This window comes from Lissotriton vulgaris, unplaced genomic scaffold (assembly GCF_964263255.1).
Source record: "Lissotriton vulgaris unplaced genomic scaffold, aLisVul1.2 SCAFFOLD_1207, whole genome shotgun sequence".
Lineage (NCBI taxonomy): Eukaryota > Metazoa > Chordata > Amphibia > Caudata > Salamandridae > Lissotriton > Lissotriton vulgaris.
In genome coordinates, this window is record NW_028243675.1 from 434,525 (window position 1) to 460,137 (window position 25,613).

At 41.2% G+C, this 25,613-nt stretch overlaps 1 protein-coding gene across 1 annotated transcript in view; it reads right to left on the reverse strand.

The window, feature by feature from the left end:
• Positions 1-25,613, reverse strand: part of TSPAN2 (tetraspanin 2) — a 118,941-nt gene that overhangs the window by 33,453 nt on the left and 59,875 nt on the right. Inside the window, exon 4 of the mRNA XM_086948665.1 lies at positions 7,283-7,354. Within this exon, the coding sequence (XP_086804791.1) occupies positions 7,283-7,354 (72 nt within the window). The remainder of the gene's footprint in view (positions 1-7,282; positions 7,355-25,613) is intronic.

A 25,613-nucleotide genomic window follows, 5' to 3' on the forward strand; every position in this document is an offset into this window, starting at 1 on the left:
TTTAATAGATCATGTCACGTTTGCTGCTGTTTTACACAAATGTGATGCATGATATTATGACTTTATTTTTGCATTTGTCTTTTATAGGTAATTTATTAACCAAATAAAGAATTTCAATGACAATTGCATTTAATACATTTGTATTACGTTTGTGTAGTATGTCCTTGTAAACTTGAATACATCCCTCCAAATGTCTTCTTGTTTAAAGTAGTATGCAAAGCATTTGTGTTCTGCACAGGAGTAAATTACATTTTGTAGACTCCACTCATTAATTCAATTCTTTTACCTTTCAAGTCATGAATTATGAATGCATCTTTTAAACCTTATTACAGACATATTTCTGACGTACACCTGGAAGAGGTCTTTACAAATCAGACCCTTACATTAAACACTGTAATTTTCCTCCAAAGCATGTTAAAGACTGAGCCCTTCCCTGGATGAAATCTTACCTGATATATGTTTATCATGCAGTTATGATGCCCCCCTTTCAATCTGATTTCAAACATACAGTGGCAGGAGTCCCTCAGGGCCCCTCCTTGAGCTCCAATCTCTTTCCCCATGCACTTCTAAATAGTATCCACTTTGGAGTTAATCTTATCCAGCTTAGGGAAACTAGACAACTTTCCTAGTGTCCTCTTATGCAAACGCTGAGTCTTGATGTAAGTTTGTAATGCTCATTTAATGATCCATTGTACGAAAACACCAACCAACGCGTTTCGTTCTGAAAACAGAACTTCTTCAGGGCTGTAAGTTTAAAAACATATGAAATAACAGTATAAGTGCTATACAAGACAACAGACTAAGTATAAAAAATTACATTAAAGTGCCCACATAGAAAACACAACATCTAAAAAAGGCGTAACATTTCATCACGCATACAAAAGGTGCATATATACAGTATTTATACGGACATTTGGTATAAAAACATTTAAGTGCTATACATTAATATTTACATAGGCTATTGAGTGGTAGCCATAGCAGTTCACTTCTACTAGTTTTAAATCAGACTCATTTGCGTCCCGTAAAGGCAGCAATTTTAGTGAAGGCTGTAGGATACATAGAATTTATCATGTTTCATCATTGATACTATTACTGCTCCTGATTAGAAAATTGAACCACAAGATATATTATCAGTCTCATAACAATAGAGTCACCAGATTCAGGCCTCCTGTTCCACATTTACACCTCCTACCACTTTAATCAACAATGAATTTCAGACACAGCGAATAACGAACATTAGATTGTTACCATTTTCAACCACATATAGGGCAATTTCAAAGATGTGCAATGACAGCCACCTCTTTGTACAATTCCTTATCTCCAAGACATGTATGCCACTCATAGACTGTATGCTCGCAACTTTACGAGGTAATTTTGAATTCGAATATCAAGATGCGTACGCAACTTGTGCTGCAGTACTATGTCTGCGTAACTATACTTTTGGGTCCGGTAATACTAGACCGGACCCATTCTCATGGTGTGGTACGGTATGCACGGGTGTTCGCTGGTTTCCACTACTGTGGCCGGCGTTTCTATACTGTTGGGTCACTTTGACTGCATACATATTTAAAACAAATATTGTCTCCACATGGAGCGTGGTAATGTACACCGGGGTGTTTGTGGCGTCTCAATCTGGGGGCACGGTCTTGCACTCTTGGGTGCTTGCAGGTTGCGATTACTATGGCTCGCTTACATTTAGTGGGCTCACCTCAAGCGTTCTGTCACCTTGGGATAATCTAATAGAAGTTTAATTTGTTAAACTGACGCTGGTTCTATATTTCAAAAAATCTTTAAAAATCTTAAATGTTACAATTTTTTCAGGTGACTACCGCGAAGATACTTATTGTTTCTGGATTATATAAGACGCATATTCCATATGATATAAAACGGATTTTTCCTTCATAAGGTAGGCGTCAGTCTACATTGCTCTAATACTAGTAAATATTTATATGACTCGACGAAGAGACATTATTATTGTACGCTTAGAGGTAATCGTCTTAGAGTAAATACTTATGAACATTTATGTACGTTCTGTTTATTATTGCAGATAAATTGTCACTAAATATATACAAAATCTTCTGGAAATTAACGAATTTCCAGTCTTCCCAATTATTTATACAAGTAAGAATACCAAAGTGAGATATTTATAATTCTTGTAATTTGGAGTTCGCTTCGGGGGAAGTCACAATACAAAGAATAGAAAAGAAGATTAAAGGATAAAAAGCTCTCTTTCCCCCTTCCGCTATTTCTCAAGATTGGAAGTTAATTCGTTTCGGAACTACTACTTCGGTAGGGAACATTGCATGTTTTTTTTTATTTATTTTTTTATGAGCGGTGTACTATTTAATGAATTATTTATTTTGTTGGGGCTGACATCTGGCCTTATTGGCTCGTGATGACTATATACATAAGATATAGATGCGAGCATACAGTCTATGAGTGGCATACATGTCTTGGAGATAAGGAATTGTACAAAGAGGTAGCTGTTACGGTCGCTGTCATTGCACATCTTTGAAATTGCCCTATATGTGGTTGAAAATGGTAACAATCTAATGTTCGTTATTCGCTGTGTCTGAAATTTATTGTTGATTAAAGTGGTAGGACGTGTAAATGTGGAACAGGAGGCCTGAATCTGGTGACTCTATTGTTATGAGACTGATAATATATCTTGTGGTTTGATTTTCTAATCAGGAGCAGTAATAGTATCAATAATGACACATGATAAATTCTATGTATCCTACAGCCTTCACTAAAATTGCTGCCTTTACGGGATGCAAATGAGTCTGATTTAAAACTAGTAGAAGTGAACGACTTTGGCTACCACTCAATAGCCTATGTAAATAATAATGTATAGCACTTAAATGTTTTTATACCAAATGTCCGTATAAATACTGTATATATATGCACCTTTTGTATACTTGATGAAATGTTACGCCTTTTTTAGATGTTGTATTTTCTATGTGGGCACTGTAATGTAATTTTTTATACTTAGTGTGTTGTCTTGTATAGCACTTATACTGTTATTTCATATGTTTTTAAACTTACAGCCCTGAAGAAGTTCTGTTTTCAGAACCAAACGCGTTGGCTGGTGTTTTCCTAAAATGGATCATTAAATGAGCATTACAAACTTACATCAAGACTCAGCGTTTGCATAAGAGGACACTAGGAAAGTTGTCTAGTTTCCTTAAACTGGATGAGATTAACTTGTAGAGCGGTGCTTTTCCATATTGGACAAAAAATTGACTGCTTACCCCAGGTTTGGGTGATGCTCCTAGGACAGGGAGCATTTGGAAAGAGCACGCTGGAATTTGAAAACTAATTTATTTGGTGATCCCAGGATTGGTGCCTTGCCTTTTCTTTCAGTGGTCCACTGTCCGAAGTGTTGTTGCATAAAATATCCACTTTGGACTACATTCCCTGAGACAATATCCAATAATCTTTTCTCTCAATTACACAGTCTCTCAGGGGTCTCCTAAATCAAGGACTATGTGAGACACATAACTAGATGGATGCCTTTCAATTCTCTTAAAATCAATATAGAAGAAATGTACATGATGCTGATTCCTACTCAAAGTTCACCCAATCATGTTTTGCTAGATCTCTTGTCCCCTAGAATCAGGCCCTCTACCCACCTTTGCCACCTCAAGGCAGAACTTTGGATTCTTTACCAATCATGATCTCTCACTATCAAATTCAAAATGACCACTGCCTGATTTTTTTTTACTTTTCAGAACTTTGACATAAATCATTCCTACCTCTCAAACCATCTTGTTCTGTGGTAATCCAGTCAGCCACACTCAGCAGACTTGACTACTGCAATTCATTGTTTAGATGTTACAGACTATTTTTCTCCAATAACTCCAGCAACTTTAAAACACTGCTGCTAGGATTGCTGTATCTCTTCCCAAACACCCATCTGCCTCTGCAGCCCTAAAGTCTCTTGACTTTCAATTAAAAATTGAATTATGTTTAAAGCACTTTGCTCAGTCTTTAGGGCCCCCCCCCCACACAACCAGTTCCCCCTATATCTTTGGAGAAAATTCACCTTCTACACTTCGTCCAGCATCGTTAGGTCTTTGTTGGCCAGACTCCTTGTCATGTATCAGTTATACCAAACCAGTTCATTGGGATAGGTCTTTTCTACACCTCCCCCCTCAAGTTGTGTTACAAATTCACATTCTTACATTGAAAAAGCTTCTGAAAACGTTGCTTTATGTTATATAATCTCTATGCCTCTTCTCTGCTTCTCCCAGCACCAGAACATAATTTGTGGTACTTGTGTGCTGTACAAAGCCCACACATAACTTAACATAAGGTAATTAGTGCAATGTCTATGTGACAACATGCTCCTCATTTTCTCATTCAGAACAGCCTGGTTAGTTTTTTTTTTATTGGAAGGCACTTATGTCATGAGTTCTCTGACAAGTGCTATACATAATTTTGTGTATCGATTTCTAGACACTGGTGGGTAATAGAGGTCAAACCACAGAGGTACTCCGTTTATTATGGGTAGGCTGTGGGGTTTTAGGTTTAAACCTATAATAACTGATAAAACCCCACTGAAAGAAAAATAGCCCTCACCAGTGAAAACATATGAAAAAAACACCTGGACAACCACAAACTAAATGCCATTCAAAGAACGGAAAAAGAGAGTGAAAGTCATTGTTTTCTTCCTGAAGGGGTCAATACAATATAACTTTGTTATACAAGTAGCAGTAAGAAAGACTGGCTAACATTATTCTGCTTGAGTTTTGTTCTTTAGGGATGCCACTAAAATATTGTTTCTTCTTCCTTTTACTTTTTCAGTTTTGTGACCATTGGTCTAAAGACGCAGGGTTTAGTTTCATGTTTTACGTCTAGTTTAAATATTTTATAAACTATAGAGAATCAGGAAATATTAAACTCATATTTGATATTTTGGCTGCATTTGATTCTTTCACCGATAGGTAAAATGGCTGGTTTCATAAAAACATTTCCTAATATGTGTCATCACATTTACCCACAGAGAATGGGTAACAACTCTTAATACATCAGACCATAGTATCTAGTGGGTCAGTATTGATAGTAGCTGAATTGCCACACCTCAGGCTTTAAACATTCAATGCAAGGTATAGTGACAAGTATATATATCACCAAGCATCTGGGATAGTGGTGAAAACATGACACCAGACTTTTGGAAAACATGGAACGCAGTGTCACTTGTAATGCTCTGCAAAAAAGATTCTTTCCAAGTTCAACAAACATCAGAGTGATATTGTTTGTATTTGCAGTGATTCAGCTACATATATAAAAAAAGTTGTGTGATGACCTGTCAAAATTGATACCAGAGCTGAAGTGATTCCCTGTAGAAGATCCTTGCCACTTGTTAGATGGTATGCTGAAAGCATCTTTACAATCTTAAGATTTAATAAGGGATGCTATTGACTTTTTAGTCCATTCTGGTGCACTGGTTTCTAATGCACAGGAACTAAAACGCAAATATTTATCATTTTGTGCTTTATGTGGCATCAAAGAAAGAGTCATCCCAACTGTGTCCCTTAGCTGATGGTTCTCAGCCCAATGTGCTAAGAATGCAGAGAGGGCCTTTTCACAGAAGTTTGCATGGGAAGGAATGAGCGAGCACACATGACCCAAAGACTCACTGAAGAAGTATTGTGTGGTGTACTACAATAAGATTAATTTGAAAAAATCTATTTGGACCTCATATACACTATAAGTACACTGTCTATATACCATGTTCTTTCAGTGCAGAAAGCAAGCAATGATAAAAGCAAAACGTTCCATAAACTCCGGAAAAACACTTTTTCTGTTGTTTTTAGTGGCGCGAAAATGTGTAACCACTGATAACAACTGTTTTTTAAGATATTGAAAACACTGAAAAAAAAACACCAGAATTTACCAAAAATAGAAACTGAAAACAGGAAAGCCTAATTATGGGGTACGTGCCTTTTCACCCATGCCCCAGTCTGTAAGGTCAGTCTGTCACCTGAGAAGATTAACACTTGAACTATGACTGTGACTGAAGGCATGGTCGAGACCACATGGAGATGTGCTACCTGCCCATCCCTCCTTTCATATTTCCTGAATGAAATGCACCTTGACCAGAATGCCCCCCTCAGAATGTGGCAGCAAACCTAGAATGTGAGCACTCAGTTTGTTGCAGGCGAGCTGGGGCTGTACTAAATAAAACATCGAAACTGCTTTCTTATCTGTTGTTCACCTTCTGTTTGGATGAAGCTCTGCATACTTATGTAGAGGAAGGATGGAAGCTGACACAGGAGTGACATTAGGCCATATATGTTCTCCTCTTCTCCATTAATGTCTTTCTATGCAAGTCATTATGTAAAATCTTAATGCTAAACCTAATGTTTTTGTCAGTGCTCATTATTACTGCATTTGAATGTCCTATAGGCCAATCTCAAACTTTCCAAAACATGTCCATATTATCTGTATTACCTCCGAATTAGGCACGCTTTCCTCCTACAAATCATTCATTAAAATGATTAGTTAAAGTTGATCATTTCGAAACCCCATAATATTAAAATGTGGGTTATGACCTTTACTGGTTAAAGTGTTTTGAATTTGTTATTGTTAATGTTTACCATTTTTATAAATAAGAGGCTTTCATTCTTATCCTCCAAGACAGTGTTTATGTATGCTTCATTGTTAATATTCTAGCAACATTATACCAATTCATATTTTTAAAGCCTCCATGAACTACAGTTTATACCACGGTATTAAAAATAAACGTGGTCGAACGACACATCGTTTGGAACTAATGTACTAATAAACACCCAAGTATTTGTTTAAGACTACAGTGCAAGGGTCAAATTCTACGGTGTTTCTACAGCAGAAGTGACTCCAGAAATAGTACTTGGTGCCCCTCTGATTCCAATCTAGAATCATACTACACAAAGGCAAGGGGGCATTCTCACAAGGCCTCGTCATTTTAATTTTAGTTCACTGTGGGCCAGGCTTTAACCCCTTGTGCTCTGGTTAGCATTACATGTCTTTGTTTCTAACTACAGCGCCTGAGCACGTCACAATGTTAACCATGTGCACAAGTGTGCAGAGGGTAATATGCTATTTCTTAACATCATTGAGGGAGTGAAGGGGCATCGTGACGAACTCAAGGCTTCTCCCTTCAGGACTCATGGTCTGGCACAGGCTCATAAATTGTAATAAATAGCATCTTACACTTTCCATGCATACTGGTTCTTAGATGTGTAGAAAACCATGCAAATTAGCATAATAACATGAAGAAAGAAAGGGCAAAGCTTACTTTATGCTCGTTTGGGTCTTTGGGACACAGGTGTTTCAAATCTTTAACACTGTCTATCCCACAGCAGCCAACCTGGATTAGGTGAAATAAAAAATATAATTCATTATTTAAGGCACAGTACTTCTTGAGTAAGTACGTTACCTATGGGCGATTTGGGGCTCACTCTTATTCTGCAGCTTTATTTAACCCCTTAGCATATAAAGTCGTTTTGATTCGGTGACAACTTCAGTTCCTAGGTACCCGGATCAGAATCCCAGGCACAACATATACTGAAAAGTCATGTACACCTGGACAAATCACTTAATTTCCATATGCTTAAAAATGTAAATATGTGAAATACAATAGTAAAAACATGTTTTTATTTGTTAGATTGTTTTGTCTTGCTGTTTTATACACAGGATGGTGGCCCAATGCTTCATTTAGAGCACATCAAAGAACAGGTGCGTGGGTTTCATACATACAAGAGAGGGGCGGAGCACACACTAAGTCGGATATACCATGTGATAGCAAAGAACAATAGTACACATATTTACAGTAGAAGTAAAGACAAAAAACACCGGCACACTAAGTAAGGTCCATGAATGTAGAGACAGTGGAGTGACCTAAGTGAACAGCATGGACAATGCAGAAAGGCTCTTCAAATAAGAGCAGTACCGTAGAAAAAGCGGTCTCTTTAAAGAGAGCAATGACGTCCAAATCTGGTCTCTCATATCCTCATTTAAAACTGAAGATCTTGATCAGATCTTGATCGGTTTGAAGTTCTCTATTCTTGATGAACAAAATCTTTTAACATCTTGCTATCCTTCACCTAATACACAGAATGTTAGCCAGACAAAGAATACATGCTGATCTAAGCCCTTTACTAGAGAGTGATTATGCACAAGGGGAAAAGGTTCGATGGGCCTGCAAACACTGAGCGTTTAGAGCAGGGATCTCCAAACCGTTCCTGGAGGGCCGGATCCATGCCAGATTTTTAAAATTACTACATGTATCTCAATGGGGATATCCAAAAAATCTGCCATGGATCCGGCCCTCCAGGACCGGTTTGGTGACCCCTGGTTTAGAGAATTCAATTAAAGAAATACAATCATTGTTGTACCCAACAAAGCACCCAATAATGCATAAACTGCTGGACTCACTTTACCCACACATACACGTCACAGCCGTTCAGCAGACGCACGACACGCATTAGTGGAGCAGGTGCAGAGGCATCGAGTCCTAGTGCTGTGAGGGGCCCAACTATGGCTTTTTCTACACAACCGGTGGTTTAGAGCCCAGTTTCCTTGCTTGTGCTGTGGTGCTGTGCTACAATGTTGCTGCATCAGTCGGTTTCGGTTACGATGCATATATACAATACGGCCTGACTCATAATAAATAACGGACTCGTGGCCAGCATGGTTTGATCCAGAGACCTTCAGAAGGAGCTGCATGCAGGTTACAGTTTGGAAAAGGGTGTGGGAAGCTAATCAATATATTCAAAATATAGCTCAGTGAGGGGTATGACGCAGTGAACAGTGAAAGTGGGTAAGGACGCACTAAAACACATATTACAAAACACTCCCCCTTTTTTTTAGACCTCATCACCACAAGATTCACATACATCTATCTCTTTCGCTCTGAACCTATCCTTGATAGAGTTGCACTTCTGAATTACATTTTTCGCTTTATACCTGCCCTCAGAATCGGCGTAATTCATTTATGTCTAATCATAGCACTGTTTTAGGTAAACCTTCCACATTGTTAGCCCATATCGAATATTGGGCCTCGTGTACAAAGATTCCATTTAAGGAATCACAAATTGTGACAAGATACAATTTGCGATTCCTTAAATGGAATGTACAAAATGGATTTGTTAGAAGTGGTCACAATTTGGGCACTGACTTACAATGAATCCAAAGGTATTTTGAGACTTGACCTATGTATTAATAGGTGGGTTCTCCGAAATACCGAATTGTGGTGGATCGCAATTCAACCCAAGGCACAGCACTGAGTCAGCACTGGTGGAAGTTACTGATAACATCTGAATGGCAGTGGACAGTGGCCTGGCAGTGCTTTTGTAGTTGCTCGACCTGTCTGCTGCCTTCAATACCATCTCCCACCAGATCCCGCTCAAACGCCTCAAGGATATAGGCATTCAGGGCAAAGCCTTGAACTGGCTGACTGACATTCTAGTTAATAGAACACAAACAAGCAACCTCGGCCCATACCGTTCCCAGACCACTACTGTCACCAAGGGAGTTCCGCAGGACTCTTGTTTGAGCCCCACATTATTCAATATATATGTTACCTTCCTGGCAGGGCTACTAAGGAAACTAGGTTTTATCCTCATCTCCTACGCTGATGACACACAACTTCTCCTCTCCTTTGATAAATCAGATCCACACATTCAAGACACATTTTCGGAAGGAATGCAAGGCATCACGCAATGGATGAGGGATAACTTCCTCCAGATGAACACTGAAAAATCTGAGATCATGGTGTTTGGAGAAGCAAAAGTGAGATGGTCCCCCAATTGGTGGCCAGGGGAATTAGGGCCAGCCTCTCCCCCAAAGCAGATAGTGAAAAACCTAGGAGTGCGAGTTGATCAGGAACTACATTAGAGGAACATATTAACACCACAACCAGGCTATGCTTTCACACTCTCGGCATCCTCCAAAAGGTTTTTCCCTTGCTGCCATCAGCCATCCGAACAACCCTAATCCAGACAAAGATCCTCAGCATCCTAGACTTTTGCAATGCCCTGCTGATTTATGCCAAAGAAAAATCCTTAAATAAATTGCAAATACTCCAGAATACCACTGCTTGTCTGGTGAGCAACGCTCCTTCCAGAACCACTTCTGCCCTGCTTCTCCACAAACTTCACTGGCTCCCAATAAAAAAGAGAATTGAGTTCAAAATCTGTTGTATGGTGTATAAAGCAGTTCACAATACGGGCCCACGCTATCTAGCCCAAAAATTGGTCAGATACACACCGGCCAGGCCCCTGAGGTCAAGCCACAAAGCACTCCTCCGCATTCCCGGTGTCAAATTGGCACGCACGGGCATCAAAGCCTTTTCCCATCTAGCCCCCCGCTACTGGAACCAACTAACCATACAGATGCACCAGTGTACAAACTTCTTGGCCTTCAGAAAACTCCTGAAAACCGCATTGTTCTAACTCTTCCTAGGTAGGGCCACAGGCAGTCTCAGCGCGGAGATACGCCTCTGTGGTAATTCAGGCGCTATATAAGTCCCATAAAAAAAATTCATAATAAACCTACCTCATTAAAATGCATGAGGTAGGTCGGACATTGAGACCCACTATGATTGGCTGTAATGACAGGCGTGGTGGCCTGTTGGGGTCAAATGACCACCTTGTCTGTGATTGCTTTTAAATAAAGCAGTCTTTTTTTTAAATGTAGCCTGTGTTCCTTAAGGTAAAAAGGGATGTATTAAAAAAAATTATACAAACCTTTTTTTTTTCTTAGCAGGCAGTGCTATCATGGACCACTGCCTGCTCATAAAAACGTTTTTGTAAACGTTCACAAAGAGGAAGTGTTACCTTGAGCACCCATTTTCATTTGGGAATTGCTTATCACCTCCTATAAGGAAGTGGTAACATTTTAATGTTTTGGGACCGGAATTCAGTCACAAAACATTAATGTATCCCTTAAGGAATCGGTATTAGCCAATCTGTAAATGGTGTAGATGAAAATCCAACTCTTAATAATCATATTGAGCTAAAAATGCTACATTAAACATTAATTTATTTTCAGCCTTATTCATGAAAACAATGTATCTTGATTTCAGCTCAATTCCACACATCATCAAAATTGGTCTCAGAGACATCTTAAGGATTTTGGCGGCCCTGGGCCAAACATAATTAGAGGCCCCCTCCTTGGAACAACTCAGAATTTATTAACCGTTTTTAGCTCATTCACGCCCTTAACAACTATTGTCTAATCATTGACAGCCCTTTTTATTGGCCCCCAAATCTTTAAGGGGTCTACAGTCCTTCAGGGGGCCCCCTTTTAGTGCAAAGCCTTTGAATATTTATGAGATATTGGAAACCTGAGAGCCCCTTTACATATTTGGCAGGTGCCCCCATCATTTTTGAATTATACCACTGTCAGGGACTGTTCTGAAAGCTTAATGGTGGGACCCCTAGAAAGTTGGGGGCCCTGGGCCAGAGCCCACTTTACCCAGCCTTAAAACGTCTCTGATTGATCTTACCTTCACTTTATATTGAAAACTATTTTTAAGGAACAGACTTCCTTCCTCTAGAGCTTTAGTTTAGGGTAACAAACTAACATATGCAGAGCATCTACCGCTGGTGCTTCACATTTTATACATACCACTTCTTGGTTTATTTTTTTTGTACCCTACTCAGCTTTGTAGGTTCCTATAGAGCCTATGAAGTGTGAGCGTAATTCATAGTTGCACATAATGTGCATAACAATACTTTCCATAGGTTTTAATAGCGGGCTTGACAATCATCCTTTCCAAGTGGCATAGGGCAACTTCATCTTTGTCTCGTGAGCCAGACACAAAGCTTCATAACATTTTGCAACTTCCTTCTTTTGGGTTTGATGTTTCTCCACTGCAACTTCAAGCTCAACTGTGTATGTTGACACAATTTGTTAGTGGCATAAAAAAGTTTACAATTGGATGTACTTAACTTTCGTTATTCTCCTAACTCCCTTTAAGCAAATCTTCCCAAGCTTTTAGTTTGTATTCAATGCTTAATTTGCTGCAGCATTTTCCAGTGCTCTGCAACAGCACTTATTTCCAAAGACCGGCACCCATCACTTGATTACTCCACATGGTGGTGCTGTGTCTATTTTTCAGATGAATTTATCGTTACAGTGTTTTAAAAAAATGATATACCTAGCAAATAGGTAGCACTGGTACATGCACTCAACAGCAGTGGCGGACCTGTCAGTGATGACAGCTGGAGTGGACTCTTAAAGTTGCTTTGGTCCTGGTACTTCATTTTTTACAAATTAAGTACTGTTTTATTCTTCCATTAAGTCTCCCCAGTGAAGAATCTCCTCTGTTCTAAACGTTTGACTTATATAGTCTTTCCTAAAACCAGATGTTCTGTGGAATCCCCGATTGGAGAGTGCAATTTGCTTGAAGTGCTTAAATATAAAATATATACATGTTTTGGTTTGCTAATAACCTTGGCCCTGTTCGACAAATCTTCACGAAACTTTACAGCAAAACGTTCATCCACCTCAGCTCCTTCCTGGAAAGTTTTGGGTTGGTCTGTCAAGTGGGACCCGAGAAAAATGAGGGTCCCAAAACATAAATTGCCCATGCATTTTCCATAGACTTCTTTAGACACAGCTACAGTAAAAACTTCTGAACGGAATTACAACAAATGCGTCGAGAGACTAGATCTTGGTCCACAGGTTGTGCTCTTTGTGATTTGGTGTAAGACCGTTTGTTCGTTTTTTAGATATTAAGGGTGAAAAAGAATTGTATATTTTGGCATTTGGGTTCGCAAGAGTCCTGCGAGCCTACCTCAAGAGCGCAACACTGAAAATCGAGCTCTGTGATTTGTCGAGAGGCCTCTTTTTCTTGTGAGCCCGCAAGCTCTCGCGAGAGGCTCAAGCAAGAGCTCTGATTGGCTGGCTGTTGGAATGTTAGAAATGAAATTGCTGGCATTACTGTTTACTGTGGAAAATAGAACTGTTGTGAAAATTAAATAAAAACAGCTATATAATGGCACGGCAGAAAGGAATGCAGTGCCCTTAAGTTTAGAAAGGAGGTGTCTAAGGGACAACTACTGTGAAGAAAATAAGTGTACATTGTTTTTAACTAATTTTTGCGATCTTGCAGAACTCTTGCAGGATCGTGAATAGTAAAAAGGAATACATGACTTTTCAATACACTCCATTAGTAGGAATGCATATCGAGGTGCTTGTTTTTGAGAGAAAGGTGTGTAAAAGGTAAGTACTGTGATGAGTTGGTGGTTGTTTTTGTATAGAGGTTGTTCGATCTTGTGAGCATCCCATGAGACTTGCATGGGAAAGCAGCAACGAGGTGTTTGCGATTCTGTGTTACTAGGCCTGCCACAGCGTATTTTACAATCCTGCTTGAGTCTAGCAAGATCATATGGGGAGAAGTAAATAAAAAATGAGTCAAGTGTTTACCAATAAGTACCATTCTTATTACATAGTTGAAGAAATGCTGTAATGGGGTGGAGAACAACAAATAGCTTCGTTTGTCCTTGGTGCTTTGGAGGAGAAGTCTGCTTGAGATAGGTTCAGCAGAAGTGAATTTATGAGGAGAGAAGCTGAAAGAGACTGGTGTGTTTATGTGAATTTAAGAAAGAACTTCAAGCTCAGGTATTTAATAATATATTTTGTAAACTTAGTTGTGATGTGTCAGTAAGTGTACTAATGTTGGTAAAGTTATTCTACATTATGTTTACAGAGTGAAAAGCTGTTTGGGGAGATGTAGATGTGTTAGTATAGCTTTTCAGGGGTACGCATTACAATGTAGAGAGATGTGAGCAAAGTTTGCAGATTGTGGTAAAAAATAAAGTTGTTCAACTATATATACTTGTCAGTAAAGGAAGTACAGTTTCATAAATTATAAATAAAGCTTCTAGTTTTCCATTTTTACAGGTAAATACAGACCAAAAACAATTTGTTTGCTGTCTGTAATTATTTTTAAAAATGGAAAAATACAGAAAATCGTGAGTCACTCTCCATGCTTTCCTTCATGAATCTAGGCCAACGGCTGAGCAGAGGGACAGAACTGGGAGTTCAAAGCAGGATAATGTTGTCAGAGATACAAGTATATGTTAATATATATTTGTATATTATGCTAATATATACCTGTGGTTGTAGTGTATTGTTATATTTGGCTGGCTAAGTTTCTAAAACGTGGAAGGTATGAAAGTAAACGTCCATGTTTGTCAAATAAATGTGGAAATATACCATTTTACCATACCATTTTTTTTCAAAACACACAATTAATATGGATAAATACAAATAAGAGGGGAAATAAAGTATGGATACATACAGATGCACATTTTTTAAAAATACCATAAAATCTGCAGTCCAAATTATAAAACAAAGAATGTAATTAAACAAGCTCTACTGCTCCTATGAACCTCATTGTATGTACATTTTAGCACTCTGAGATGTGTGAGTGATGTTTCTAGAGTGAAAACTGGTGAGTGTTAGGAAAGGTGTGTCGAGATGATTCTGTTACTGTAGAAACTGTTATGAAAGCAGAGTTCATTGCAAGTTTTTATTTAATTTGCAAAAATATGAAAATATACTGGCTGATGGTGTGGTATTTTCAGGAGTAATGAATATCACATTACTGGTGCATTAGAGGTAAATACGTGACTGTGGGTGAAAAATTTAGAAAGGTTTAGAAAATATACTGATGTTATCAATTATTAATCAGTATGTAACTTTTATCTTTCTGGTTATTTTGTCTTTTTTGTAGGAGGAAAATGGAAAACTTCTTTCTGAGGAAAAAAATATCTGTTTACATAAGCAGCAAAAAAGGTCCTTGTTAACAAAAGCAGGATTATTGTGCTGTTCAGCAATAATGTCCTCTTGAAGCACAGTGTTTTCAAGTTGGCAGTGACTGAGCAGTTGTTCAGTTCAGCAGCACAAGCTAATTCTGTATGAGCTAGGCTTTGTGAACTGTATTATGTACATATGGTGCTTCACTGAAACTTTCTTGCCACCTAGAATGCTAAAATATAGCAGAAACCTGAAGACTCTTTGGCAGGCTAAGTTGGCTAAAAGACTGGAAAAAAATTGGTACATGAATCAAAATCTAGTTGGCGAATAAAACAATCATTGGCAATCCCAAGCATTCTCGCTTTTGGGACCCTGTAAGTATTTTGTGATGCAGCATATTATTGCATGTTATTGCATTATACAGGGAGCATTTTGATCTTGTACTAAGTTCAATATAAACACAAGTTATTTATTTCAGCAGAGAGACAAAAGATCGGAAGTTTATTAGTAATACATCTGTGCGTGTGTGTAAAGCAATTGAATTGCTACAATTTTACATTAACCTGGGGAACAAGCTAGATAGAGCAGCTCTATCTTTAAGAACACGGTTTCCTAGAAAGTTTTGATTTTAGGTTGGATTTACTGAAGAGCCTTAAGTGATATGCTCCTCTGCGTATGTACACCTGTGAGTGTGTCCTTAAACAAGTGCCATCGAATGTCTTTTTGGCACACCCATGTGTATATATCTTAACACCGCACAGTAAGCCTGTCGTGTGCACTCTGCAGTCAGTGAAGGCAGCTGCAGTCCTGTGTCCAGTTACTGTTTTTGTTTCATGAAGTCTTTTGTGCAAGGCACACCAGTTCCTTACAATGCCGGACACACGCCTGTGGCACAATTTTTAACATTTGATATTTGTCGTTTCTTCCGGTTTTTGATACTGAAAGTTGTTTTCTGAAACCAGCACACCAGAGACCCCAGCCAGTGAATAAACTGTGTCCACCTGACAAAAATGGGACGCGGGTTTTAAACATACAAGCTACCTGCATATAAACACACACTCACCACCACACACATGCCTACAAACATCCCTGCAAACAAACACACGACTTACAACCCGCGCAGCACATGAGCAACCACAGATAAATTAGTGCACACACACATGAACACACTCCAATTACTACCTGCGTGCACATATAAACAACAACCAGGCACACACTCTCACACACACGCATACACACATGCGTGAACACACATACCCGCTGCAGGCCCCACACACACTCATCATATACACAAACACTAACATAAACAAACAGACACACGCACTCACCACTACAGACCACACACACTCATCATACACGCACACACACAAAGACACACACATATAGGGGCAGACACGCTGCAGAAGCACGCACCCATCATACACACACATACACGCACATCCAGAGGCAGACACCGCTGCAGGCTGCAGGCGCTCATCACACACACAGAACCACACACACAGGGGCAGATAACCACTGCAGGCCACATGCACTTATCACACATACAGAGCCACACACAAGGGGGCAGACTCCGCTGCGGGTCTTATGCACTCATCATACCCACACACACAGGGGCATACACCACTACAGGCCGCCCGCACTCATCACACACACAGGAGCTGACACCAGTGCAGGTCTCGCGCCCTCGTCAGGCATACGGCCTAAGGCAAGCACGTCTGCGCCCGTCCGCGCCGGACCCGCGCCTAGCACCAGTCCCCCTGCTTCTCGCACCCCTACAATTTCCTGGTCTTCTGAGCAACTCATATACTTACGCCAAAGCGCTTGTAATCCTCTAAAGTGTTGTAACCCCCAAAGCTTGGAAACTATCTCATATTCGTGCTCATGCTGTAACTTCCCCATTCCTGCTTTTATCAAACGGTCTCCTACGCCCAGGAATGTCGCTCATTGCTCTACCCCGGCTACCTTACATGCAGCCTTAATTAACTGTAGATCCCTTCCTGCACATGCCTCGGACATATGGCTGTTGCTAGACACTCACAAATGGGACCTATTATTCCTCACAGAAACTTGGCTCAAAGACTCGTCCAAGCCGGACATTAATTTAGCCATTCCCCCTGGCTATCGACTTCTAGGCATCAATCGAGATAACTCCAAACCAGGTGGTGGTCTCGCGATAATTGCAAAATCCCATCTTATACTGAGCATTACTAAAATTGCCAACCCTGGTCTTATCGAAGCCATGTATCTCACAATCAAGGATTCTGCTTGTACTATCTTTGCCGGTATCCTGGTATATAACCCCCCCCCCCCGTTACTGCTCCCTCTCTCAATGCCCTGATGGATTCCATTGCGGATTTCTCTCTTAAACACTCCCACTTTACAGTGTTGGGAGATTTTAATCTCCATATTGACAACTCTTCCTGCGCTCAAGCTTCCTCACTTCTGGAAACCCTACAAGGACTTACCTTGTCTCAATTAGTCAAAGGCCCCACTCACAAAGCAGGTCACACACTTGATCTTATTTTTTCAAATCATCCAGGTATCTCTGTCCTTCCTTCCCTTAATGTTTATCTGGCCCCTCTTGCCAAGGTAGTTGAGTCTTGGGGAGTCAGAGTGGTCTCTTACGCTGATGATACCCAGCTGGTCTTTTCATTTAGAGACCATTCAGACTCCCTTTTCTCCAACTTTCATAACTGCCTTGGCAACATTTGCACATGGATGGCTGCCAATCATCTTGCCCTCAACACTGATAAAACTGAGGTTCTCTTTTTTAGCCAGAAATCGACTCCTCCTGCAACTTTATGGTGGCCCACCGTCCTCAATCCACCACCCATACCAGTGCAATTTGCCCGCAACCTTGGCTTCATATTTGACAACACCTTGTCCGGGAAAACCCAGGTCAATAAAGTTACGGCGGCCTGTTTTAATAAATTACATATGATCAGGAAGATCTTTCCCTATCTTCCCCAGACCTCCCGTAAAACGGTGGTCCAGGCACTCATTACGGCACACCTTGATTATGCCAATAGCCTATATGCCGGCGCCCCCCAATATCTCATTGACCGTCTTCAAATTATCCAGAACGCGGCAGCAAGGTTCATTGGTAATATCCCCTCCCGCAACTCGGTCAGAGCATACAGAGAATAACTACATTGTCTCCCCATAGCCCGTCGCATTGACTTCAAAGTTCTGATTCTTGCCTTCCGGGCAATCAATGGCACTGGCCCGGACTACTTGAGCAAAAGGCTCAAGATATCATCCTCAGTAAGGCATCTGAGATCTAACAGTCTACGCTTGCTGATCATCCCCAGATTCAGGCTCACGCGAAGTGGCGGCAGAACTTTCACCGTTACAGCCGCCAAGCTCTGGAATAGCCTACCTTTAGACCTGAGGTTCATCGAATCTGAGCTAGTCTTCCGTCGCAAACTGAAAACTTGGCTGTTTTCCAAACACTAACTAGCATGGTCCCCTGCAGCCCTTGCTCTTCTGTCGGATGGACATGAACTAGGCATCCCTCTCTGTGATAAACATGTAGTCTTAGCGCCGGGACACCCCCGCTGGAGGTAGCCGCGCGCTCTATAAGCTTCATAATAAATAAATAAATAAATACACACAGCGGGCTGCAATCCTCACTCCAAGCCGCTGTGGACATTGCAGACAGGCAGAGAGAGCAATGCAGCTCAGTGACGCCACAGCCCCTATCACCCTGCATGTGGGTGATAGGGGGTGTTCATAGCTAATTTTCGACGGTACATATGGGGAGAACACACACCTGCCCAGCCTGGACAAAATGCACATTTCTTGGGGGCTGATTAACTTTTCCATCGCGCTGAAGGGCGCCGGGGTCCCTCGAGTGAACTGTCCATCATAGTGGCTAAAGGGCGGGAAGATGGTGCACACCACTAGTGTGTGTTGGGGGGGGAACGGGCGGGCTTCTACGCGAGTTCACATGCCTCTTGTGTGTATAAAAGGACAGGCACCGATCAGAGCAGCAGATCCGGGGACAAAGAAGCTCGTGGTCACAGGAACTGCATGGGGATAGAGCTCGTGAAAGTCAAGGATGCAAAGGCCTCCATCAAGCATCACAGCTAATTTTTGACAGTAGATATGGGGAGAACACACACCTGCCCAGCCTCGACAGAGCGCACATTTCTTTTCTGCTGATTAACTTTGCCATCGCGCTGAAGGGCGCCAGGGTCCTTCGAGTGAGCTGTCCATCATACTGGCTAAAGGGCGCGAAGACGGTGCACACCACTAGTGTGTGGGGGGGGGCAAACAGGCAGGCTTCTATGCGAGTTCACATGCCTCTTGTGTGTATAAAAGGACAGTCACCAATCAGAGCAGCAGATCCGGGGAGAAAGAAGCTTGTGGTCACAGGAACTGCACAGGGATAGAGCTCGTGAAAGTCAAGGATGCAAAGGCCTCCATCAAGCATCATAGCTAATTTCCGACGGTAGATATGGGGAGAACACACACCTGCCCAGCCTCGACAAAGCGCACAATTTTTTTGGGCTGATTAACTTTCCCATCGCGCCGAAGGGCGCCGGGGACCCTCGAGTGAGCTGTCCATCATACTGGCTAAAGGGCGGGAAGACGGTGCACACCACTAGTGTGTGTGTGGGGGGGCAAACGTTTTGTGTAACAATCCCCATCACCAGGTCACTGTGGGGCAGTTCAGGCCAGGCAGCAGCACCTGGTGTGTGTTATGCGAGTCAGCAGCATGCAGCGCTGCACAGACACAATAATCGGGAATATAGCATGGAGGGCTATACTTTAGCACCGAGAGGCTGCACTAGCATCACTCAGCACTATTCAAAAAAATATACGTTTCTAATTCACACGCATCTAGCATCAAGTGGCCAAAACAAAGCGAGCAGCGCATGCGCTGCAACGCTAGGCGACACACACACAGGAGCCGACACCATTGCAGGCCTTGCGCCCTCATCACACATACACACACAGGGCTGCACTCCTCACTCCAAGCCGCTCTGGACATTGCAGATAGGCAGAGAGCTCTGCGGCTCAGTGACGCCACACCCTAATCACCCTGCCACACATAGCATGTGACCCTCGATTTGAAAATCCCCCTCACCGGGTCACTGTGGGGCAGTACTGGCAGGGCAGAAGCACCTGGTGTGTGTTATGTGAGTCTGCAGCAAGCAGCGCTCCACAGACACAATAATCAGGTATATACCATGGAGGGCTATACTTTAGCACCGAGAGGCAGCACTAGCATCACTCAGCACAATAAAAAATATATACCTTTCTATTTCACGCTCATCTAGCATCAAATGACCAAAACCAAAGAGAGCAGCACAAGCGCTGCAACGCTAGGCGGCACGTAAAAAGGAGTGCAAATTCTGCCAGCAAATCACAGGACAAACAAGCATTTAAAATGCAATAGGACTCGTATTTACGCGAGACCTATTGCATTTGTAACCAAAGTGCGGGCATCCAAAAAGGCATAAACGAGAGTGTGTGGGGGGTGCCAAGAAGTTACAGACCACGGGGAGAAACAGGGGGTGGCAGGGGAACAAAATATTTTTTAAAGTAAAGGGGCCAATTGCCATGGAACAACACAAATGACGACATGGCCGTCAGGAGGAGGGACTTACAAGCTGAAACCCAATGAGAAGGCAGCATTTAGAATGTAAGCTAATCAAAAACTTGGGTGGAGAGTAGACCGAGCTTAAACAAAGCTTCTCCGCTATAGTGTATACTGCATGTCTCGGAAAGCGAGCAGCGCATGTGCGCTGCAATGCTAAGTGAGAACTAAAAAGAAGGGAAACATTGGTTCCTGCTGATTAGCGTAAAAGAAATTCGTTGTTTGCTCAATAGCTGTTCACATTGTTTGCTAATATAGTAAAAGTGACAGAAGACATCAGTGTAGAGGCAGAGGTAACTTGACCCCATGTTACTGATGAAGTGGTCTGTGGGGGACCCCTAATGGGCAAGAAATTATTCTTGATCCTCACGGATTTGTGCAGATTTGCTGGTCCAGATCACCCAGAAAACATACACCCACTCACAGACTCACACTCCTACTTACACACCCATACAGCCACTCATACACCCACTCACAGACCCACAGAACCACTCACAGACCCACAGAGCCAGTCACACAACCACTTAAATAACCCCTTACACATCCACACAACCACTCACACACTGACTCACACAAGCATACAGCCACTCACACAACCACTAACTGATCCACAAACCCACTCACACCCACACATGCCTTAACACACCTACTCCCACACCCATGTAGCCACTCCCATGCCCACTTGCACAACCACACAGCGACACACACACACACACACACACACACACACACACACCCACACACACACACACACACACACACACACATCTATATAGACACTCAGACCCCCACACAGTCACTCACACAGCCACTCACAGGCAGTGATACACTTACAGAAACTGCAATGGCATATTTTTGTATTAAATGTATTGCTGTTTTAATATTAAATATATGCAACACAACCAACAGACCCCTTATTTGTTCAAGGATTCATGACAGATCCGCGGATCCATAAAATTAATTTTAAATTGAAAGACATGGTGCATTTAAAGAAAGACCACACAAGTTACCTTACCTTATTTAAAAAAATATATAAAAGGTATATATAGAATGAATCTGTGAATAAAATGTATTTATAAACTCATGAAAATATATATCAGTAAATTGAACTAATGCGTCAAATTGTCATACGATTTTATATTTAAAAAATGTTGACATTTACTATAAAAAACAAAGGTTACAGGGACATAGTATTTCGGTAATAGCATTACAAAAACACAGAAATTCACTAAAAAAACAAAGGTTGCAGGGATGTTATAATTAGATTCAGATTTTAGACACATAAACCCATAGAAATTCAGCATTTATAGTTATCTCAAATAGCTATAACTCATGCCCTAAGGTAATTATAACTCACACCATTGCCATGCACTGCTAATTACCTCACATATTAAATCACTCATGACATCTTCTATAACATCACTGATAATATCACTGCAACATTTGAAGTGAAATTATTGATGAAAAAACTGCATGGCTGGGTCGAGAAAGAGAGAGAGTGTAATAAAGGAGAAATAAGTCATCCTTTTTTTCTACTCCTTCGTAACAGACTTTGGTTTTTTTTGGACCAATACTTTTCCTGTTGGTGGCCTTATACAAAGACTGGATTGCAGATGTAAAATCTGGGGAATCCAAACCTGAGACAAACATTTCCAGTGGTATCACAGCTAGGGTTTTTTTTTATATACGCTATCGCCGGATCTATTACACTTATCAATAAATATGTAAGATCATTTATTTGTCTCCCTTTGACATATTCCTTAAGATCTTCATGGATCAGTTCTTCTGCAACGTTTACCAGTCTTTGGGCCATCACTCCTGCAAAGATTTTCTAATGTGCATTCAACAGCAAAATGCATCTATGCAATTCACATTTTGTATTATCAAGGAATTTATTGTATCATGCCAGGACGATGGTACTGCAAAGGTATTACGATAAAATTGCATTAAAAGGCTGTTTCAAAACTGGAATAACTTCCTCCTTCCTTTTTATTAATAAATATTTCACCTGGCAAGCCATTCTTAAGCCCTTCTATAATATCTCTAATTTCTGACTCCATAATCTTCTGACTCATTATTGACTGGATTCTTTCAATTTATGCAAACACAAGGAGATGATGGACAGAGAGCTGAATCTTTTCAGACACTCACCCCCAGTCACAGATCTGGTTTGAATCCATCATCATTCTTTAGCTCACTTCGCCACCCCAGTTCAGGCCCGGCCATATGCTATCCAGTCTTGACCATGTTCCTCATGTGACCAGGCCATGACACTGCTGATGAGTTTGTTCAGTTATTTGAGGATACCTGAGAGAACCTGGAAGCTCAGCAGTATGAACTTGCTACTCATAACAATGAGAAGAGCCTACTAGTGAAGGGGAAAGACTCAAGGGTCATGTGTGGGAGGCACTGGTTCCAGCTGGCATTTATGGTATTAAAAATGTTTGTGAAGCGGTCCTTGTGTGTCTGTGAGCCTAGAGCCTAGATCGACAAAGCTGAGCAAAATATATAGTTGCAACAATTTTGTTTGGCATGGTGTGAATGCTTAATTTAAAATGCAAACAATTTCTAGATACTGGCTCTGAATAACCACTGGGTGTCTGGGACCTTTAAAATTACTTCATTGTTCCTTATGGGAGAACTGGTGAATTTTAAAAAGTAATGCAGCCATTGTTTAGTGGGACAGGCGTGTTTAGAGCGAGGGCTGCAATTTCAGTGAAACTTGACCAAAACCAATGCTTAATTTGTAAAATAATAAGTGCTGGGGCCCTGACTAGGAGGCCTCTGCAGCTTTCACCACCCATTGCCCCTGTCATGACTGTCAATGCAGGTCCCCAAAGTTAAAGGAGTGGCTGGGGAGGCAGGTATTAGTATTTTTAATGTATGTTGTATACATAAACAACCATTGTTCTACTCATCTCTAAATTAGATTAGCAGCGCCACCATGTGGCAGACTGTCATAAGTGTGGTGTTGACAATTAAGTGCTGGTGCCAAGCACCGGAAACCAATTAAGTGCAGGTGCTGAGTACCGGAAACCACCAGCTCAAATTAAGCACTGACACAAAACTGCCACAACTCGACTTGGAAGCACTGGTCTGACTACAAACCTGAGAAAACATTTATTACAGGGTTGTTACACTCCCCCTTTCAAATATGAAAACCATTCTGAGATTGAATAAAGACATGCCATTTTGTCTAATCTCCACTCCAAAGAGAATCAGCCACCATATTCGCGCCTTCTCCCTTCACAAACAAGGATTGGCAAAGCCAATAGCTCCGGATTCAAAGGAATGCTGTATAATAATGTGACAAATGCAAAAGGATGGATCTTTGTGACTGGGGTGAATGTTTGCATTGTTCAGCATTTTTTCCATCATTTGATCCTTTTGCTCTTGGGGGAAGGGTATGCCCAGACGTGGGTCACATGCTCACAGCACCACTGGATTCAAGCTAGCCTGGCTGGTGATGGGTGATGCCCCGAAACCGGTCCCAGGGTGCCTGTTTCTGGTCCAGGGAGGACATGACATGGCAGTTCGGGCTTGACTGTTCCAAAAAGGAACAGGATCAAGACCGCTTTGCATATGGCTGGGTTCAAACTGGGGTGGGGTGGTGAGCAACTGAATAACGGATTAAACTCATATCTTTGTGACTGAGGGTAAATGTTTTCATAGTTCAGCATTCGGTCCATCATTTATTCCTTTTGCTGCATATTAATGTGCAGCATTACAAGTAGATAGCATGGGTAATGTTGGTAGGAAGAAAAGTTTATTTATAAAGTGGCATACATGTTAAGTGCCTTAGAGATTGTATGAAAAGTGATATAGGAGAGGTGCAAGTTACATTTTTGTTAGAACATACAGTGGCTTGTGCAATGCTTTTAAAATTGCATTTGTTGGTATATAAAAGAGTACTATATTACGCAATTGTTTTTTGTACTTTTAGTGATGAAGCAGTAGGTAATGTTAATTGTTTAGACAAGCAGTTTTAAAGTACAGTTTTATGGATAAATAGATGTGTGGAAAGTGGCTGTGTGAACAGAGTTGTAGGGATAGCTGGCAAGGTTCATGGATGAATAGATTGATGAATGATGAATATGTGAATGAACTGATCAATGGATGATCTGATGGATGGATGGTGATTGCGTGGATGTACATATCAAAGGAAGATGGATGGATGAACCGAGGTTGAATGTGTGGATGGATCAATGAATCAATGCATAGATAGATGGGAGGCGAGTGTATACATTTTCTGATAAATGATTAGCCGGATGAAGGTAGAGGAGGCAGAATGCATTTATGCAGTCCTTCATTGGAATGAAAATGTTTGAAGTGTGGCTGCGTGGAGGGAAGTTGCTGACATTAGGTGAAGGGAGTCAATGCAGAGAAAGTTGCAGGGGACAAGAATGAACCAACACATGTTTCCTAACTACATGTGCTCACCCTGGCTTTGCCTCTGTACTGATGGGTTTCACCAGAGAAAAGCCAACACTATAATTATACAGATTACAAACTTTATTATCAAAATGGCAGGGGATTGGTAGATGGATGCATAGATGGATTAAAGATGGATATGTGGACAGATGGATGAATGGTAGATGTGGAAATGGATGGATGGATAGATTGATGCATAGGTAGGAGAAAGGTTGGTATGTGTCTGTAAGTATGATGAATGGATGGCATGGGGATTATGGATGAATGGTAGATTGATAGATGAATAGTTGATTCATGGATGGATGAAAGGTAGGTATATGGATGGACGGGTGAATGGAAGGTAGGCATGTGGATGGATGGATAGGTGGATGAAAGGACAGTATGCGGATGGATGGTTGGGTGGATCAATACATGAACGTGGGGTTGTGGACCGATGCACGCATACATGAATGTGAGATACATTAGTGACTGAACAGATGAGAGGTTGAGCTGATGGTTATGGGTGTGCAAAGAAAAGGGTGGAGAGTAAATTGTAGAAAGCAGCAAGAGATTGGAAGAGTTATCAATAGAGGAAATTGCACTGTCCCGTAACGGATGATTCCTACTTGGCGAAAGCACATTGAAGGCGAGATGGGTGGCTGAATGGATGGTTGCAATTTGGGTGAGTGAATGGCAACATAGCATATCACATTTTATACCAGCCATCATATACATGTATTCACTATAGCAATTAGAAACAACACCATTCTCTCAAGAAGTGCTTTGTTAAAGTATGTACACATGCATATTAATTAGTGGACCCTGAGCATCTCATACTGATCTC